General features: G+C 40.9%; 1 protein-coding gene and 1 long non-coding RNA gene across 3 annotated transcripts in view; both read left to right on the plus strand.

Annotated features, from left to right (window-relative positions):
- The window catches only part of LOC110991218 (serine protease 33-like), a 29,830-nt gene extending 23,815 nt beyond the window's left edge, over positions 1-6,015 (plus strand). The window contains exons 3-5 of the mRNA XM_022256489.2: positions 1,208-1,391; positions 2,764-3,050; positions 3,163-6,015. Coding sequence (XP_022112181.2) covers positions 1,208-1,391; positions 2,764-3,050; positions 3,163-3,512 — 821 coding nt within the window. The 3' untranslated portion in view covers positions 3,513-6,015. The remainder of the gene's footprint in view (positions 1-1,207; positions 1,392-2,763; positions 3,051-3,162) is intronic.
- An 885-nt stretch (positions 6,016-6,900) lies between these two features.
- Positions 6,901-17,080, plus strand: LOC110989799 (uncharacterized). 2 transcript variants are annotated; one of them, XR_015423387.1, is made up of 7 exons: positions 6,901-7,894; positions 9,774-9,858; positions 10,173-10,243; positions 11,188-11,395; positions 11,867-11,975; positions 12,665-12,789; positions 14,478-17,080. It is a non-coding gene; the product is annotated as an uncharacterized LOC110989799 (long non-coding RNA). The 2 variants fall into 2 exon arrangements; XR_015423388.1 differs by having other exon boundaries at positions 11,188-11,329.
- Positions 17,081-21,583: the final 4,503 nt, after the last annotated feature.

Here is a 21,583-nt window from a genome sequence, read left to right on the forward strand (position 1 = left end):
CAGAGTGGGTGCGTCGACCGCTACAACCACTTCCTTCTGCCCGTCGGAGGCAAACCTCCCCCTCACAACAGAGCATTCTCTCACAACCTCTCTTCCATTTTCAAAGTCTGCGTTCTTCAACCTCCCCCTCCAAAAAAATCATTCCTTGAAGAGAAGGACAAAATGCACTCCCCTATCGACTCCTTGAGCTCACGGAGTCTCGATGATGACCACACTATGTGAAATTGCCCGTCCTGATTTGGAGAGCTTCCAGCAGGAGTAAGATGGGGCGAAAAGGAGGCCCCAAGTCCCTTAAGCAATATCGTGGAGGCTTACACCTGCCGGCGCCTGTATTTACAGAAGCCTCCCACTGAACCTAAAAAAAAAAACTGGGACAAAAGAGCCACTGTATGAGATGAGGGGAAGGAGTCGGGGGAATAGACTTTTTGCACGCACGCTTCGCGTGGAGCGGATATTAAAAACGGTTACAGTTTCGAAGGACAGGCGGTGGGTCTATCTCGTATTTCGGCTGTCTGTCCCCTGACACCTTACCAGGTGCATTATCGCTTGGATCGGTACTCCAAGCCCATGGTCTGTGGTATCTACGCACCTAATTTCCTCCTGTCTTCATTTTCTAGAATGTCAGAATGTTCAGGGTGATTTACGGGTGGTAAATCCTTTTTATGCACGGTAAATTTCACAGTGGATGGAGGATAGCTTGTAGAATCAAATGGATCGCGTTCTATACGCGATACGATGGAAACATAATTATTTTTTATGTTCTCTGTGCCTAAACACCTCCATAAACTAAAGAGTGTTAATTCTTATTTTGTGATGAAGTTTGTCTTTGCCAGTTGTTTTTTTTCCGTCGATTTATTGAGAAGTCAATCTTGGCGGTTGACCATTGGCTCCGGATTAAGGTGTATGTATACAAAGGGAGACTTTGAAATGCTGGTGGCAGCAGAAATACCGGTCCTTTTTAAGGTATTGCGCGTGCTTAGAACTATGCACGCATGCCCAGAACAACACGCACATGCTCAGAGCAGGTAAACAGGACCGGTATGTTTGTCTCCACCAAGCGTCCCAAAGTTTCCCACTACGTACATGTAGCAAGCAAAACTATGCAGACACTGGACCTATATATCAAAAACTAGGATTTAATAGCTGAAGTTTATTAATGTAATTTTTCATTAATTCCAATATCTGTACGCCATCTTTTGTCTCTCAGAAACATGCGGGCGTAGAGACATGGAGCCCAGCATGACAAAGCGGGTGGTACTCGGTCGAAAGGCACGCGAGGGCAGGTGGCCATGGCTTGTTCAGTTGTCGGAGATGGGAGCCCCACAGCCGTACTGCGGGGGTACCTTACTCAGTGGAGAGTTCGTGTTGACTGCTGCCCACTGCTTCGACAGGTTAGAGTATGGTAATTATTGGGTAGTGCTGTATATTCAGGGCAGATTTGAGGTAAAATTTGTATGCAAATGATTTCGGTAGCTTGACCTCCAGATCTTGACCAATCAGGGGACTCGTAAACACGATAAGATTCCGACCTCCTCTCACACGCTTAAGTTTGCAGCTGTGAATTTGGGGTAAAAGTGTTCGGGAAAGTACCTATAGGCCTTCGACAACTATTGAGAGAAAATCGCTGCTTCTCGGGGATTGGGAAGGAGTGAGCCAAATGTCAACATGCCCTTTGAAATTGAGCTATATCCACATAAGAAACATGAATATGCTTTTTCTCAACTGGAAGAGCATGCAAAAGGTTTCAAGAAATGGAGTCTCGCCAAAGACTATTTACAGAAAAAAAAGCTACAGTACTAGCACAAGATATTTAAGATCGGCGCATACAACTGGAAAACATCGGTTGTGGTTATGTTGTACGAGTTCAGTGTTTCTAAATCGAATAAAAACGCAGCGTGTTTAGAAATGCGATATCTCGTTCAATACCGATTGTGTTTGGCTCCGAGAAAGAAAACAGGAATCTGAATGTCAAATGGATCGTTAATTGATTTATTGTTCAAAGCAAAAACATGGTGAGTTGTCGCAAGTTGTTTCTCGGGAATCTAATGTCACGTCTTCACCGCGTACTGCGGTTAATTGAATTCGCGTAGACATATTCAGGGGGGATCTGGCGCGGGTCTATTCGGTTGTTTGCCGCGGGCCCTACCCAGACGTCGATGCTAACAAAGTCGTTCTTGCAGTCAAAATTACCGTTTGACACTGGCCGATCATTAATGCCCCATCGATTACGGGTATAGTATCGCGTACCAATGAACCGAAATTGGTAACAGGTAACCACAGATGCATCAAATTTCATAAACACCCGTATCTATGCCATGCGTATGTTGGAAAATATTACGCTGTGGTTCCTGTTGCACCGTTTGAATGGGCCAGTTCGATATTCCAACAGCACCTGCCCAAAATAAAAAGCGTCTTAGGTCATTGGGACGTACCGGTAGGCGCGAGTTCTACCTTATCAGCGCGGACTCGCGGGCGTGCTTTGTTCCCGAATGATCATGCTTTTCTTTCTTTCTTTTCTGAATGCTGAACTGGCTTGTTGATGTCAGGGTTGAAGTATCGTGCGATTTTATTTTCTTCCTGCTACAAACGATAAACCTCCAGTATACAGAATACGTGCAATTAAGACAGCTCTGAAACTTCATTTCAAGACAAAATAGTCTTTTTTTCTAAATCTGAGAAAATTTGGTTGCAGAATCTAACATCCAGGGGAACATAACAGGGCCGACTAGATAAACTGTCTGTGTCTATCCCCCTTCCCCGCAGACATGACCCCAATGACGTAGTCGTGATTCTAGGTGACCGTGACCGCCTGACCAAGGAAGGCACGGAGCAGCGGTTCCGCATCGACTGCGTGTACATCCACGAGGCCTACATCCCGAGGGGAGACTACAAGGACGACGTTGCCCTGATTCGGCTGAAGACAGACAGGCGGAAGGTCAAGATGGGTCCGGCCGTCCATCCCGTCTGCCTTCCGCCTCAGCAGCGGCCCGGCCAGCCGGACATGTTCAAGGCGGGCGATAGGTGCTTCGTCGTCGGCTGGGGCTTTACCGGTAAGCATCTCTTTCTCGGTCTGAAATATACACATCGGAACACGTCAGGCAGGTAGCCCTGCAGTAGGCCTACTTGTAATTGTACCCGATATACCACCTGATATATCCACAGATCCGCTCACCTACTTCAACTCCCAGCACCCAGCCGTTCTCCACGAGGCCCGACTGCCCATCTTACCGCCCAAGTCCTGCCGGAACGCCTACGGCAGCCTCTACACGGACAACATGGTGTGCGCGGGATACATGACCGGGGACCACCGCACCGACGCCTGCAAGGGGGACAGCGGCGGCCCGCTTATGTGCCGGGAGAGGTCGGGTCGCTGGGTGGTTTGGGGCATCGTGTCCTGGGGCCACAACTACTTCTGCAACGGATCCCCCGACAAGCCGATACCTACGGTCTACACGAAGGTAGAAAATTACTTGCCGTGGCTGAGGCGGAGGCTACGACTGAAACAGTGTTAATTAATGCATTCTTTTACGATATACGAAACCACTAAGCGATTCTGTTAATTAATTATTCCAATTAAAAGAACTTTTAATTAAGTGCCGTGATGAGATTAAAAATATCCACAACAATGGAAAGATTCACTTTTTGTTAGTTCTGTTTGGAGCCCGGGAACCAGACTCATAACCATTCAGTAAGAAACAATGCATCCCATTATTAGCGCTTTCTATAAACAACGACTTTGTCAAGAGCTTAAAAAAGGGTTCCAAACAACGAGATTGTCAGAGGTTCCAAAGGGTACTCATTTGTAAAATACTTGTTCACAAATACGTACGTACGCAAAATATTTTCAAGGAATATTTAGATTACAGTGATTTCAAATACCTGAACTGGCTTAGAGACTATCACTAAGTATGGATGGATACTAGTGCACGTATAATTTTGTACACTGCGCTAGCAATGGAAGCAACACTGCCTCGTTAAGGCGTCCAGTTATTACTAAAGTAGATATATCTAATCGTCAGTGATACAAAGGAATAGTTTTGAAGATTTCATTGATTTCTGAGTATTTTTGATCGACATATTGGATAATTTCAATTTAGTAGTTGAAAGTTGTAGAAACTGAGCAACGTACAGTAGGCTATTGCTCATTTATTCCTGAACTTATTCTTAGGTGTAGGAAAAACAACGCATAATGCAATGCATTGGAAAACGGTACATTCTGCCTGAAAATGAGGCCTTTAATGGTTGCGATTGTGTAAATACCACCTCAACCTGTCGCTGCATCTGGTGGCGGTGCGTGGCATCAAATCCCTTGATAAAACTTTATTGGTAATAAATGTTTACGAGAATATAGTATTAACTAGACCGGAAGCGCTAGCTGATTAGGCGGAAAATTCATCGGTTGTAATTCAACTTAATTAGGATGATTAGAATGAAGGAGAACATTGAAGTTGGGAGTTTCTTTATCCACGGTGCGGCAGTACGGCAGCAAAACAAGTTTTGAATAGAGCGAAAGATCGCGTTCGTTGATTGTTAAAAATAATTATGTCAGTGACTTGGAAGCCATCGATTCGGCAGGTTAGCAACGTGACCTCCCCGGGAAGCTAAACACCGTAGGATAAGGGACAACTTGCCACCAAGACAACAAGAAAACCCACATTTCTTCTATACAGGGTGTCCATATAAAAAGTGTACCGAGATGAAAATTACTCTAATGGCAAAATTACTTTATATGTGGAAAAGACAAATATATCTCAAAATGCAGAATGTCCTCTCTGTAATGGTATATAGCTTGTGATGTAATTTACACAGATGAGTGAACAAACTAGACCTACGTTGAGGGTACTGAAATCGGCACTGTTACAACTGTGCCCTCCACGTGGCCACCATGCCTATCAATGCACATCTCACATTTCATGTAACTTTTATCTCGGTATACCTTTCATGTGGACATCCTATATTTTGAAGGGCAAAATAAGATTATATCTTTCAGTGGGTCTTTTCTTTGAGATTAAAATTCCCCCAGCTCTGTGTTTCAGGTTAAACGTAGCTGACGGTACTGGGTCGTGCATAAATTTAACAAAAAAATAGAAAAAATCCGATCTAAATAGCTTGCATCCTCAGAAATGAACGGTTGAAGCCATTATTACGTTCGTCCGATCGCTTGCCGTTCTCACATGTGCACGTATACCTCTTCGACAAACAGCTTATCACAATTTACAATCTTACCAATGCCTCTTCAAGAACGCGTGCGAAATGCCCGCCAGGTGGGTGTGACGTACGTAAGAACAACGTTGACACACGTCGCGACAACCTCTTTTTTCCCTTCACTCAAGTTTTTTTTTTTTGTATATTTTGAACTTTTGCGAAATTTGATTTCAACAATGTAATATTACCAGAACCCTCATTTTGTGTTGCCGAAGCTTAATTCTTTAATCGTAAAGCAAAACAACAAAGTAACGGGTATTAATGGATTGCAAACTTGCAATAAAAAAAGGTAAATCTACAAGAAGCTCTATGTACACACACGAATGAGCGCATACCTATAAATATCATGCGATAAAGGCGGAACTACAGAATCGCTAATGCCTCACCAGCACGTCCATCCAAATCCTCTGGTCCTCCTTCGACTTTTCAATTCAACTGAAATCACTATGGTGTATTTGTGCGTAATATGTGATAAAATTTCTCTTTATAATTGGAAAAATAACCACGTCAGTGTTTACACGATAGTTGCCGTAAAGAGGTTACAGTAGTTTCTGCGATCGTACAATTTGGTTTCATTCTATGCCGAAATGTGTGAAAAACGACAAGCTCAAGTTTGAGGCAAGTTTTAATATCAAAAGTTCTTTGAACAATTAGAGTCTGTAAATAATGTGGCAGTTTGAAACACAGATTTGGATAGTCTAGAATGAATGTTATTTATGACGTACGCTATGCCAGCCTCCAAAACAAAACTGATGTGCTTTTATTCCTGATTGTCGAATAAAATGCCTTGAATCACTTTTTACAACAGGACTGCAGTTTTCATAACCCCATTATTGTTCCAGAATTTCCAAAAGATGCAACTGTAAAATCTTCAAAGTTTGGTTCAGGTAACTTATTTCAGTGAGGTGGCACCTCAGTATTTCACATTTGCACGGTTTAGTGCAACGATGCTAGGACCGTTAGAAATATGATCTGCGCACGGAACCTCGGGAAAGGTTGCTTGTTTACATGGTTGTTTAATCCGACATAGAATAAAGCCGTATGGAGGGGGTCGGGTTCCCTTCTGAGTTCCACTCGTTGGTATTTGTATAAGTTTTTAATACATATTAAATAACAATGTTTATACCATTCGATGTTGTGTTCCAAAGCACATTATGACAGGCCTTTGTATAAAAATACGTGTTGAAGGTGCCAAAGGTTCCACTTTTGGGTTTGACACCCCCCCCTCAGTCTCTAGTCAGGCAACGGGCCTGCAGTATTTACATAAACGAGTAACGTCGCAAAATGGTGTTAATATTACTAACTATAACTTTCCCCGCCGCATACGTGTATACCATTGCTACCATAATCTTAATTAGTAAATAGTATACCTATAGGTACCTACCTAGGGTACTCAGTACCTAGGGTACCTAGTAAATCTAGGATACCATATCAAGTATATCTGCAGCAGTCAGAAGACAACCACATAAGCTAAACTCTGCGAGAAAGACGCCCAACATCTTCTTTTAATGGAATGGAAGTACTTTTCTGTTGGTCCCATGATGAGGTAATATTTCATCATTTTTTGGAAAAGAAATTCGCGGCCCAAGACTGTAGGCGTTTGTCTAAAACTAGGGCAAATAGTATCTCGCATCAGCATCTCTTGTGGAATCAACTGCTAATCACTTTGAAGTTGCGGATACCAAGTACATTCCGTTTTGTAATTCGCTGAGTGTGTCATGGCATTCGGCACGTAGAAGTGGCTACGCCTTGTCGATCCCCCAAATGGGAAGCTTTAAAAGAAGCTAGGATTTTTTAGCCCTTTTTTATTAATCAATTATAGAGGGAAGCTTTTGCTGCTAAGGCTTCTGGACAATTTGAGGCAAAGCTTTGTTATGAAGTCAGCAAAATGACACACTCAGCGAATTACAAAACAGAATGTACTTGGTATCCGCAACTTCAAAGTGATTAGCAGCTGATTTGAAAGTTGTCCTAACAATTGGGTTAATTGAATTTCAGAAATCGGTAAAGCAAAAATTCGTTTTCTTCTCAAATCATTTCATGATTTCCACGACAATAATTCTCTTCTGATGTGGAGACCGACCTTGAATAGCTCTTTCCAAAACATCTCCCTCCATTATAAGTTGGTATCCCTCATGCATTAGAAACTAGGCACGATTCTCCCTATTGCCTCCGCTGAAATGTTTGGACTTGTAAAATTATGGTCAGTTTGACACAGCACGCTTTGCAGATTAATGATCTAATTCGCCTGCAATCCGACACGAGCAGAAACACCCGCTCATCGGTTGAAAAAGAGCTGTGTTCGGGAATGCTCAATTTGTTGGTAGCGACGCGAGCATGAAGTGTGCATTTCCTAGTGGTCGTGAACCAGTGATGTTCAGTTCGACCAATGAAGGTCTGTGGCCGACTGCAAGCCAGGCACTCGGTGCATGACGTCACTACGAAAACTCACTCACGTAAAACCTATTTACGGAACACGGATATGACGGACCGGCTATACTACGAACAGACACACTGCCAACAACACGTGGACGCAGTGGCACACGTGCACACGTGTAGTAAATGTATGCTGAGCGCACGGTGGTCTCTTTAATCCGTTTATTTTCGCGACTTCGTGGATCATCATTAAGAAATTAGTCTGAAGAATCGCTGATGGCACACCTAGTTCCTACGTGATGACATTGATGGAGTAAGTACAATGGATTTTGCTTTTATTATTCCATGCTGTAAAATTCATAAATCATAGGCCTAGTTCTTCAGTTGAAAAGACCATGTTGAGACAAATCCTACATGAACCGGTAGGACTAGGATCAACACGAGGCAGGCCTACACTCACTGGCTACAGTAGTCAGTACATGTACATGGCCCATTTCACTGAAAATGACATGAGTAACTTTAGTATTAGCAGGCCTACATGCCCACTGAGACACACATCTTCCAAACTGTTTTTCCCTCAAGTCGTTGGGTCAGATGCGGTCCCTGTACTCAGCTGTATGGGCCTCCCATATATGATGTAAGTCCAGAAATCTGTGCTGGGTCTGATGTCCACGAGCGGGGCGGACGTCAGACCCTTCAGTTCTGGGGGTAGGCGTTAATTACACAGGTTTCAAGAGCTATACATGTGGGTACCTTAAGGTTGCTCTCGTGAAATTTGAAAAAGTTGAATTTGCATCACTGGTCATGATACCTCAAAGGCTGGATTCAAAAAACAGATAGCATTGCAACCCTCTATAAACAAACATGGCCGAAAGTCACACAGATTAGTGACTTTAGAACATCCTGCAGGAATACCCCCAGTTCTTGGGGTAAACCTCCTAAACATGGCGAATATTTTTTCTCCATCAACCACGTTCTTATTCTCAGTCAGGGCCTGTCACCTATTCCAGATTGGACGGCACTTTTGGTCTCTTCAGTTAGGGTTATGTACATGTATGAGACCAGGGTGGGACCATGAGAGGGCACAATTTTCCTAGCAACGGAGGCTCCTTTGGTGGGAACTGCACCACAGGAGACCGTGAAGTACCTGCATCATATCACGGTAAATGAGCTCTCCCCACCAACATGCATGAAATGGCTCTTTTTGACCAATGAGGGGGTGCTTCTGCTCAAGGTGGATAGACCTACATGTACATTTCAGAAAGAATTCCATGATGTATGATGATGTACACTTTTCTGAGCTTTTCCTCCCGCCTCTAAAACTGAACATCTCTTCATTGTCTTCTTCACTCATTATCATCCTGTAATTGGCGCTAAATGCACTGTTGGATGATCAGATAAATAAATGTAGATGTAATATGGATGTGGCTTGACACCCTTTGCACAAATGGACCATGGAGGAAGAAACCTTAGGACACTGGTCTGGAATTCTCAAGTGTTTTCTAAGTGAATACCAGCAACATTTTCACTGCTAAATTTTGACCTTTTAGGACACAGTTTTATTGCTTTGAGATGGCTGGTGGTACCTATACTAATAATGTTAGGTCACTGTGGGGAAATATTAATGGCATCAGTAGTGGATTTCTTTCCATACATGTAGGCCTACCGGGTACATCTCGACTAACATCGAGGATATCAAGTAATTGTGCCATTGCATCTTGACTGTTCGTGTTCCTTCTCGTGGCACACTTGAAAAAATTGCCCAAAACCCCAAATAAACATTTGAGAAGTTCTGTAAACTTAATCATTTCTGTTGTGACCTCAATTTACATACACTTAAACAAAGGTTTATTGGAAACGTATTTTTAATTTTGGAGCAGGTTTAGAAGTGTCCACTTTGCACTGAAGGAAAGAAAAATGGTAAATTGAGCCAAAATAAAAATTGTCTTGGGAAGTTGTAGTGGATGAGTAAAATCAGGAGTTTTGAATTAGATTAGTGGGAGTTTGATGAAATTTCACTTACTTTGAAATTTGAGGTAAAAATGTTGCTCCAGCAAGGCACTGGAGGCAAAAAATCAAACTGCACCAAAGTTAGGGGTTGTGCACAGGTTTCAACAATAAATGATGGAAGTTGCTGTTACAACAGTAAAAGCGGAAGGGATGTATTTTTTTGTTTTCTGTTTTTATTGTAGGAGGAAGTCATTAAGAGAAGATGATGGAGCAAGGAGTGGCTAATGAGACGGCAGCATCAGTGGAAAGCGAAGAACCTGAGTACATGTAAGTTCCTTCCCAGCACCAGGTTGTTCAATGACAAGTTGGATTGAGAAAGTGAACTTTATTCCTGCAAGTTTACTCGTAACTATTACATGTGTCTTAATGCCAACCTACCCAGATCCTTCAAAATTGACCAGAGCCCAGCCCAGCCTCTTTGAATTCTAATGGGACTTGATGTGTCCGTAGAATTTTGGAGAATGTATCATTCTGTTGAGGATTTTTTAGGATTCGGAAAGGTTTCCAGGAACCACAGTCTTTCTATGCTGTCCTTACGTCTTGCTGCTTGAATAATCATTACTTTGTCTACACTTTTTCAGCTCTGACGAGTTTGGCCTCACAGAAAATGATGAAGATGACTCTGATGTTAGCTGTAACATAGACAATGAAGGTAAGTACATTTACATGTACTTTGTCCAAAGACAGTGTGTAAAAAGGCCCTAGATATCAGAAACAAGAAGTGGGTTTAAGAGAGACTCAAGTTCCAGTGAGGACCCAAGTGACAGCCACTCTGACAGTGATGAGAAGCAAGAAGAGTGGATGGAGAAAACAGCAGGTACAAAAGCTGTCACTTGTCAGTCATATTTGCCATCTCTGAAGAAATCAATTTTTGCAGGTAGATTTGACCCCAGTACTTCCTAACATCTTAACCCTCCAAAGAGCTCGGTTACATTGGACCACCTCACAGCCTGCGGCAATCCCCCAAGAATTGGACTGTCCAATGCTAGATTTTTTAACAAACTTCATATGCATGACTAATTTTTATCTCAATCTGTCATATGGTTTGACAGTCACTCGGAAGTTGGGGATGGCAGCAGAAAAGTATACATTTTTGGTTGACCTCTCTCAGAAAAAAACGTACTGTGTGAGATAGAACAGTATGTTGGATTTTTACAAAAGTAGTGTCAGAATGACCAAAAAGAGTTATTCAAAAAACTCCAGAAGGCTTCTGGAAAATATGCACCCTGATAATATTGGAAAATATGTTAAAGGGGGTAGATTCCCTCTCCCAGCTCTTTAGGGTGAAATTCAGAGGTTCATCAAGAAATTTCCACTCACACAGCCAGAATTTTCACTATTTGTCAAGTTGAGAAAGCCTGTTGTTTGTACAGGTGTCAACTGGCTGAAGATGGACCTTTTCCAAATCAGCCGGCTTAGGCTGACAGCATTACATAAGTCTATGGCAAATGACTGAAGCCACTCACTTGTGGCTTTAGCTCTAGCCTCAGCCACACCTTTTAAACAACTCTCCTGGGGACATGCTCAAACAAAAGTACATTTGTTACAATTCATACATGTAACTTCCCCCCATTTTTGTTACTGTATTTTTACCAGGTGTTAAAGGTAATAGCAGCGTGGTTGGTCCCCTGCCTGTGGGCTAATCTTCTGGCATCACTGCCCTGATAGAGTAAGGTGATAGCAGCGTGGTTGGTCCCCTGCCTGTGGGCTAATCTTCTGGCATCACTGCCCTGATAGAGTAAGGTGATAGCAGCGTGGTTGGTCCCCTGCCTGTGGGCTCATCTAGCATCACTGCCCCAGTAGAGTAATGTTAAGGGGGGAAGGCAAGAACGAACCTGCTGAAGATGAAGTTTCAGCTTAATAATGATGCTCCATATTCTGAGAAAACTATTCTAGGACTTCAGATTTCAGATCAAAAGTTGCCGAGTCCTGTTTTAAATTGTACCTGAATTCAGCATCTGAGAAAGATTCTCATATTCAGTTGAATGCAGCTACACCTTGTCACCCCCCTGAACTGATGAATTCTAGAAACTGCTAGTGTCTGTGAATTGAGTCAGTGCTTGCATGCATTTCTAATAGTGATTTTCCAAAAATTTGAAAAGGTGCCTGCTTGAAATCATTGTTTCTGATGATTGTTTGCCAGAAAGAACAGTTTCTCACAGAATTTAGTCCTCAATCTAAACCAAGTATGCTTTCCAACAACAATTTGGATACCTGTTGGATAACTGCAAATGATAGACTGTACAGTACTTTGAACCCATTTGTCCTTGTACAGGGTTCCCACAGTCATTGAAAATCCTGGGGAAAAGTTGTCCCGGAAAGTCAGGGAAAACTCATGGAAAATTGGTCTGAGGAAAAGTCATGGAAATCAAGATCACACAAGGGTGAGTTTGATGGTGGTTATGGATAGTGGCTATGGTAGTCTTCCCATTTATTATATCAAACACATTTTCTGTGCGGAGTGGCATTAAATGCCATGGAAATTGTCATGCATGTATTTTAGTTCTGGAAAGTGCAGGAAGGGTCACTGAATTTGATTTTCAGAGTTTGTGGGAACCTTGCTTGTAACAATCAGGGCCCAATTTCTCGGGGCTGCTTAGCATGCGATTTCACGCTTACAGAGGCTCTGAGTATTTCATGCACACTGTAAACAGTAAGTACAGCCAAGTGCATCTTAACCTTGGAGGAAAGATTTGCTTCAACTTAGTGATGTAACAACAGAAATCTCTATCCACACACAACTGTTAGCACATCCCCCCCCAGCAACACCATGAAATAGTGCTCAAGGTTAGCAGACTTTTCTGCTAAGGCTAGTATGTTTTTTTCTTCTGTGTTAAGAAGCCCCATGAAATTGGGCCCTGACCCCACCCAGCCTGTTACACCCTGCACTCCCCAGCACTGTATGGTCTTATGGATTTAACAGCGACCCAAAAAAAGACTGTAGGTGGTGATGGGTTGAAACATGGCTGTTTTGCTCATTTGGAGAAAAAATCATTATTACAGTGTGACTGAAAAACCTTAGGTGACATTTTCTCTTTTTTTGTCATTTTTGCCTGTGTTTTGATTTGGGAAGGCCTCATTGCCTGGTGAATGTAATGCCATGGCTGCCTACATGAACGTTGAGGCTGGCTAGCATCATGGTGTGAGTGGACTGACCGATGAAATCTCCAAAGTGAAGAGGCAGGTTACATTATACATGTAAGTAGCACAGGTAAGAGTCCTGTGTTTCATATCATTGGTGGTTTCTGCTAAGACGAATCCGGGAAAGGATGGCGGGACCAATTGGGGTCGTGACCAAAAAAGGAGCAAAAATTGTTTTTATTTGAAAAAATGAAAGGATGTTTTCGTCTTTTTCATTTTCCATCTTTTGAAAAATGGAAATGTAGCCCAACCCCTCAAACAACTTTAAAAATAAAAAAAAAAATTGCCCCCAGAATCAAGTTTGTCCCCGCCCCCTGAAAAAACATTGGGTCCTGGATCCACCCTTAAGGCCTTGGGTTCTTGTGGCTAGCTTTTAGGGCAACCCTGACCTAGTGTTGGTTGTGTGCATTGTGTCAACCAAGCAAGACGATAGGGATGAGGTTAAACCCTTGTAACCAGGGCAAGCTAATTGAATGCACCCACTATACTGGAATTGCTCACATTTTCCTAGCCTAAAGTTCCTTTTCCTTCATTGTTTGTTGCTGTTTCATGACAAATTACCGTTGATCACTGGTCCGCATTTCCTGAGACATGTTCAACATGTTCAAGGAGCAATTTGGTTTCATAGTTTTAGTAAAACTCATGAAATGAAGCGTGTAATCATAGACATAAAGATACCTTTAGACCAACAACAGCAGGGGCATAATTTAAGGAGAGTCTCCATTTTTAATAACCATGAACAAATGGCTGCCTTGTCCCCTGGGGTTTCATGATTAGCTGTGCAGCACTGCTCTACATCAAAGAAGATGGATTGGGGACAACTGGCAATTGTCGATCAAACATTATTTGGCCCGTTGGTCTTTTTATTAAAGTTCCACCCCGGCACGGTTAAATTTTTCTTCCTCATAATATTGCCCAGTTGTAGAAGCCAAGGTGCACATTATGTGAAATTCAGATAAATTCCTGACATCCCTGTTGTTTAGTGAATATTTTGAAAAGCAAATTTAACATAAGTTTTATCTGATAGAGCACTGAGAACTGTGTCAAAACATTTCAAAAATAAAGTCGAAAAATTAAAATCACATACATTATTGGGGTTTGTTCGGGAGTTTTGAAGGTGAGCAGTGAATATGGACAAAAATTTAAGTGTTCAGAGCTCTTATTTAAAGAAGGATCTGCATTAATGTTGACAAATATTGAACCAAAGCACAAAGAGGGACCACGTTGTAAACACTTAACAGTATTTTCAGTCACCATCCAGAATTTCCCATTTGTATCCAACTCATCAATATTGTGCACACTGTTGAAATATTTCTGCCCACACTTTCAGGCTCAATCATTGGTCCAGAGATTTTTGGGTTTAGTGGTATTCCCTGATTGATGTTACAGTATTAATGTAAAACAGCACCCTCACTTGTTAGGAAAAGGGAAAGACAATTTTAAGTGTTTAATTAAAAACATCACTTTTGACTCACTAAACCCAAAAGGGGTGTCTAGAAAAATATTTTTAACAAAGAGTACAAGTCACAAATGCTTTCAGAAGTAATAGGTCAGCAGTGTCAAAGGAATTCTCTTGTCATAGTTCATTTTCTGACATGAAAATGGATTAAAAGCAATAGACACTAACAGTTTTTTATGAGATAAAATGTGTAAAATAAGGAGCATACAAGGATCCTATAATTTTTGAAGAAATGTTTCAATTTCTGCATCAACTTATTTCCTTTTGTGATTAATTTCTTCTCCAGGCCTCCTCATATGAAAGCTGTGGGTATGCCCCAGGAGAAGCAAACCACGATGCTGATGAGAAAAGCGCCCTCACCTCCTTCAACCTGGAGAGAAGGAAGGTGGAGGCCAAGATCCTATGGGACTTCACAGAGATGATTCATGAGAATGTCAAGGAGAGGCAGTAACTCAGATAGATGCCAGTCCTCGCCTCCATCACTGAGGAGGAACAGTTTCCAAGATTGCATGAGGGAACCTCATCAGAATCTTAGGCACTGATTCACAAAAAGGCAAGGAAAGGACTCAATCTTCTCAGAGATGCAGTTCCTTGCTTCTACCTTAGTGATGGAGCAAGTCTATCTGCATTTGTACACTACTCAAAGGATCAAAGGATCATACATAGTGATTAATTATTTATACAAATGGTATTCTCATCATACAAAATGAGCATCATTTAATTTGGCTATTTCCTAGCATCAAAACAAGAAACTTCCGCTACAGAGTACTGAAGTCTCGTGACACTGAAAAAAACTTTGGTCAGCACCTTGTCTAGGTCCTTTAGGGCCCTGAAAATGATTTATAAAATATTGAGATTCAACCAAGTAATGTGAGGGCGCTGTTTACAAGTTAGAATGATGTCGCGGTAAAGTGAGGGCGCTGTTTATGTATTAGAATGATATTGTGGTAATGTGAGGGCGCTGTTTATGAGTAAGAATGATATTGCGGTAATGTGAGGGCGCTGTTTATGAGTTAGAATGATATCGCGGTAATGTGAGGGCGCTGTTTATGAGTTAGAATGATATCGCGGTAATGTGAGGGCGCTGTTTATGAGTTAGAATGATATTGCTTTAATGTGAGGGCACTATTTGTGATTCTGAATCACAGAAATGAAGCACTTTGAAGATGTTTCTCAGCATCAAAAAATTACTCTGTTAACCCTTTTATTCAGTAAAATAATGCAATGTCTAACATGTATCTGTTTGCAAATCTTCCCCCAAATCACATATTATTATAATATATCTGTAAAATGATGATTGATAAAAAAAATTCGAATTCGTGGTTGTCAAATGTCTGATCCTTAAATTTTATTGAGTAGTGTATATTTGTATACAGTACAATGCTGCTATAGTGAACAGGGCCGGGTCCATACGCAATGCTTGATGTAGCATGCCTCCCCAACTATTGCGATTTCATTGGTACTGTCCCAGTCGCATTTTCATACATGTAGGCTTAAAAATCAAATTGTTCCGATTTCCATTAAAAAATGGGGAAAAGTCCTGGCAAAAGAGGGCGCTATTTGCTAAACAGAGAGGTTGCCATTTGCAGAAAAAAGAGGGTGCTATTTCCTATGTTGAAATGTCAGTTGTTACACATACATACATGTGTGTTCTTGTTTGTGTAAAACAGATTCTCTTGTGCGGCTGCTTGTTATTGGCTCATAACATGGCCGTTCCAATTTCGGAGTTTATTGACATCTTAACTTTTGTGTCACTGTCATCAGTCCTAAAATAATTGTTTTCATTAATTTAAAGCAAATTTGTGATGTTCAGTAAAAGTGCACAGAAAATTTGGGAGCCAAGAGGCATGTCTCGTAAACTGAATTGTTCAGTATAGTAACGTTGTACTGTACTTATATCCAAATTATTCATGACTTAAGAGGGTACTCTGTAAATTGAATACACAATTAGTCAGTTTGCTTTTGAAGGACTATTGTTCACTTTTAATTTGTTTCTTTTCAATGTAACACATTAACTCGTATTTAAAAACATTTATGTTTACAGTTCAGTTATCAAGATGCTAGAAATGTACTTCAAAATTTGCAAATAATTACCATTTGGAAAGTAGACACTTTGATACTACTTCTTTTGAGGACTAAAAGCTTGTAACTGTTGCATGCTTTTAAAAATTGAATGGTGTTTCCATTTAGGCAGCCAAAATACCAGCACTGGTTAGTCAACCCAGTGGCTTCTCTGAATTTAACAAGTTCGCCCCCAAACAGAGATTTGACAAATGGGAAGAACCACTGACATAGGGCTGAATAGCTCATTTGGCAGAGCACCGGTACGGTATTTCAGAGGTTGCAGGTTCAAATCCTGCTCCAGTTAATTTCTTTGTTCATCTTTATAAGCTTTTCCTTGGACAAAATTCTATGTGTATTTTGTATTTTCCAAGTTGCACATCCATATTGCCAAAGCATTAGAAAAAGTCTTTCACTTAAAATTATCACAAATCTTCAAGTTGCAAATTGTTGGCTCAGTGCTGAAAGGTCATTACTGCAAAAAAATGTAATTTTTGAAAACACTCTAAGGGCTTTACTCTGTGCACGAAAGAAATATTTGATTTGAACATTTTTTTTAGTCATAAAACTAGTTTTTTTGCGGCCATCATGTTTAAATTTTAACCAATTCTGTTTCCAAAACCAATGTCTAGAACAATTTTTTTTACTTTACACCTTTAAGTGCATTCTAAGGACCTTTTAGCACTGACATGAAACTTGTTTCATTTGAAAATATCACCTTGCAAGAATGCTTTGTGTGTATGTAAAACAATCACCGTATATTGCTATAACCAGTTAATTTCTATTTGCAAGTGAAATAAATGCTCATTTATTTAAACTAGCAGAACAGCTTGTTGGTACATGTACATCGATTTGTAAAACTGTAGTACTTTGCCACTTAACCCTTTTCCTAATCTGGACCAGAGTTTAAGGTACATCTGTTTCCATCTTTAGATTTTACATTACAGCCTCATCCTACATGGAAGCCCTGCCAGTCTCAAACATCTTCCAAGCTCCCTATACATGTATAAAGTTCCCTCTTGGAGCCTTTTAGTCTCAATCTTATATGGGCTACAATAAACCCAATAGCAATATGGAACCTTAAGAAGCTATGTCCTTCAACCCCATGGGATCCTCAGAGCTCTAATACTGATAGTCCTAAGCCCTCAGCCATCCACTTTACCCTTCCTATCAGCTCTCAGACTTCCAGCCCCTAGGCCTTCCACCCTTGCCCATCTCCAGTACACAGTTTGGCTGTAAAATATTCTAAGTCCAAACAATGGAAGGTTTAACATTTAGAAACGAACACATTTTTTCAAGAAAGTGCCGTGGCATAGCGGTTAAGGACACTAACTGCTATGCACAAGGACCTGGGTTCAATTCCAGGTGGGCATGCACAATTTTGTTAAAAAACTTAGTAAAAAAAAAAAAAAAAAAAAAAAAAAACCTCCTTTTCCGGGGACCCCGGGATTTGAACCGGGATCCCCTGGCCTGGCAGCCAGCTAGCTAACCACCAGGCCATTGGCCTCTTGAAAGATAAGATTTCGGAACTTATATTTAAAGGTTAGGATTGCGCAATTTCAAAAAAGGTCAGAGGGCACAGCACATTTGCATGTATTTAAATAACAATAACAGAAATCTCAATATGTTAAAAGCAGAATACACAAAATATTCAGACCTAGCATGTATTTCAGTACATTTTAGGTCAAATATATATTTGCAAACTTTTCAATATTTACACTTCCAAATGTTCAGTTTTATATCATGTGCGTGTCACTAAAAATTCAACTGTGTTGGTTGAAACTTGAACACATAAATTCGAGAAAGATTCTGCTAGGATTGAAATGTCAAGTCCTCTGAATTCTTCAATTTAGAGAATATTTCACAATTTTCGGTATCTTGCTATAAACATTAAAATTTGTCAGCTTTTCTGGATGAGTGGGGGCGCTACTGCTGTGTTACAGTCAGGGAATTCAGGCAGCATTCAGTTCATTTTTTCCTCTATTACTATTGTGCGTTGAGGCAGTGTCCAGTTCTTTTTTCCTCTTTCCATTACCACTGTGCCATTAAGGCAGTGTTCAATTCTTTTTTTTTTCCTCTTTCCATTACCACTGTGCCATTAAGGTAGTGTTAAGTTCTTTTTTTCCTCTTTCCATTACCATTGTGCCATTTAAGGCAGTGTTCAGTTCTTTTTTTCCTCTTTCATTACCATGTGCCATTAAGGTAGTGTTCAGTTCTTTTTTTCCTCTTTCCATTACCATTGTGCCATTTAAGGCAGTGTTCAGTTCTTTTTTTCCTCTGTCCATTACCACTCTGCAATTAAGGCAGTACTCAGTTCTTTTTTCCTCTTTCCATTACCACTGTGCCATTAAGGCAGTGTTCAGTTCTTTTTTCCTCTTTCCATTACCACTGTGCCATTAAGGCAGTGTTCAGTTCTTTTTTTCCTCTGTCCATTACCACTCTGCAATTAAGGCAGTACTCAGTTCTTTTTTCCTCTTTCCATTACCATTGCGCCATTAAGGCAGAGTTCAGTTCTTTTTTCCTCTTTCCATTACCACTGTACCATTAAGGCAGTGTTCAGTTCTTTTTTCCTCTTTCATTACCATGTGCCATTAAGGCAGTGTTCAGTTCTTTTTTCCTCTTTCCATTACCATTGTGCCATTAAGGCAGTGTTCAGTTCTTGTTTCCTCTTTCCATTACCATTGTGCCATTAAGGCAGTGTTCAGTTCTTTTTTCCTCTTTCCATTACCATTGTGCCATTAAGGCAGTGTTCAGTTCTTTTTTCCTCTTTCCATTACCATTGTGCCATTAAGGCAGAGTTCAGTTCTTGTTTCCTCTTTCCATTACCACTGTGCCATTAAGGCAGTGTTCAGTTCTTTTTTCCTCTTTCCATTACCATTGTGCCATTAAGGCAGTGTTCAGTTCCTTTTTTCCTCTTTCCATTACCACTGTGCCATTAAGGCAGTGTTCAGTTCTTTTTTCCTCTTTCCATTACCATTGTGCCATTAAGGCAGTGTTCAGTTCTTTTTTTCCTCTTTCCATTACCACTGTGCCATTAAGGCAGTGTTCAGTTCTTTTTTCCTCTTTCCATTACCATTGTGCCATTAAGGCAGTGTTCAGTTCTTTTTTCCTCTTTCCATTACCACTGTGCCATTAAGGCAGTGTTCAGTTCTTTTTTCCTCTTTCCATTACCATTGTGCCATTAAGGCAGTGCTCAGTTCTTCTTTCCTCTTTCCATTACCACTGTGCCATTAAGGCAGTGTTCAGTTCTTTTTTCCTCTTTCCATTACCACTGTACCATTAAGGCAGTGTTCAGTTCTTTTTTCCTCTTTCCATTACCATTGTGCCATTAAGGCAGTGTTCAGTTCTTTTTTCCTCTTTCCATTACCATTGTGCCATTAAGGCAGTGTTCAGTTCTTTTTTTCCTCTTTCCATTACCACTGTACCATTAAGGCAGTGTTCAGTTCTTTTTTCCTCTTTCCATTACCACTGTGCCATTAAGGCAGTGTTCAGTTCTTTTTTCCTCTTTCCATTACCATTGTGCCATTAAGGCAGTGTTCAGTTCCTTTTTTCCTCTTTCCATTACCATTGTGCCATTAAGGCAGAGTTCAGTTCTTTTTTTCCTCTTTCCATTACCATTGTGCCATTAAGGCAGAGTTCAGTTCTTTTTTTCCTCTTTCCATTACCATTGTGCCATTAAGGCAGAGTTCAGTTCTTTTTTCCTCTTTCCATTACCATTGTGCCATTAAGGCAGAGTTCAGTTCTTTTTTTCCTCTTTCCATTACCATTGTGCCATTAAGGCAGAGTTCAGTTCTTGTTTCCTCTTTCCATTACCATTGTGCCATTAAGGCAGAGTTCAGTTCTTGTTTCCTCTTTCCATTACCATTGTGCCATTAAGGCAGAGTTCAGTTCTTTTTTTCCTCTTTCCATTACCATTGTGCCATTAAGGCAGAGTTCAGTTCTTTTTTCCTCTTTCCATTACCATTGTGCCATTAAGGCAGTGTTCAGTTCTTTTTTTCCTCTTTCCATTACCATTGTGCCATTAAGGCAGTGTTCAGTTCTTTTTTTCCTCTTTCCATTACCATTGTGCCATTAAGGCAGAGTTCAGTTCTTTTTTCCTCTTTCCATTACCATTGTGCCATTTAAGGCAGTGTTCAGTTCTTTTTTTCCTCTTCCATTACCATTGTGCCATTAAGGCAGTGTTCAGTTCTTTTTTTCCTCTGTCCATTACCACTCTGCAATTAAGGCAGTGTTCAGTTCTTTTTTCCCTTCATCTTTTCATTATTATTGTGTCATATAGAAGGCTTCATGGAATGGTAATAGCACCCTCTATAGTGGTCAGGATTTTACAGCGGAGCCTCTGATGCAACAAACACAATGGAAATTCCTCCTACCAGGATTGCCAGGAGAAACCAATCAATGTCATCAAGTTAGCTGTCAATTTTATTCCAGTGTTAACCCTGAGGTTGCCGGGTTATTTTGTACCATCTCACATCCGAGATCTTGGCCGTCCCAAGCCCAATCTTTTTCAACACTCGGCGTGCATGTAAAACACTCCTCATCAATACAGATATGAAGTTTCGAATCAATCTGACATACAACTTATAGTAGCAGGCCTACATGATCATGGACGTAGGCCTATTGAAAGGTAGACCTGTAAACAGGGCCTAATGTATACTCCTGTCATAAACTGGGCCCTCTCCTGATTCATAGGGATTTCTTTTGAAAAACTTCATCCAGGATATCCGAGGGCATAACTAAACATCCACTTGAGTTTATGAGCTGAAATTGCACCGGTATATGCTCACTGCGTAGGGGGTAAACTATCCCCTAGGTTCCTAATTGCAGAAAACTCACCTTTTCCTTGTTTGGAGGAAAACATGTTACCTTTTTGTTGTCGTTTTTCCACTTGCACAAATTTGCCTCACTTGCACAAAATTGACGGCTTTTTTGTCACTATTGTGTCACGTCACAGAGTGCAAGGCGTGCTACAAATGATTTGCCGAAAGCCGTTTATGACTGGACAGGGAACCAGGCAAGGGTGTTGCGTATTAGCTGCACATCATCAGTATAGGACTACATGTATATGTGTACAGTAAATATTGTGGACATGTATGTTGCAATGTTAGAATTCTGGATATACTTATATGCCAAAGTTTGTCAAGCTGACAAGAAAGACAGAAATTTTGCCTTCTCATCTGTGGTAATTAATGATGCATCCAAGTGCCTGGCCTTCCCAAATTACAAGGCCAGGCATCTCATGAACATGTTAGTAAATTTACGTGAACAGTACGTACAATTTCAGAATTCTCAAAATACATGCACGTGTACATGCACTTCAATACAGCGGGT

The sequence above is a fragment of the Acanthaster planci genome, linkage group LG19 (genome assembly GCF_054643075.1).
Source record: "Acanthaster planci isolate LZ-2023a linkage group LG19, COTS_SCS, whole genome shotgun sequence".
Classification (NCBI taxonomy): Eukaryota; Metazoa; Echinodermata; class Asteroidea; order Valvatida; family Acanthasteridae; genus Acanthaster; species Acanthaster planci.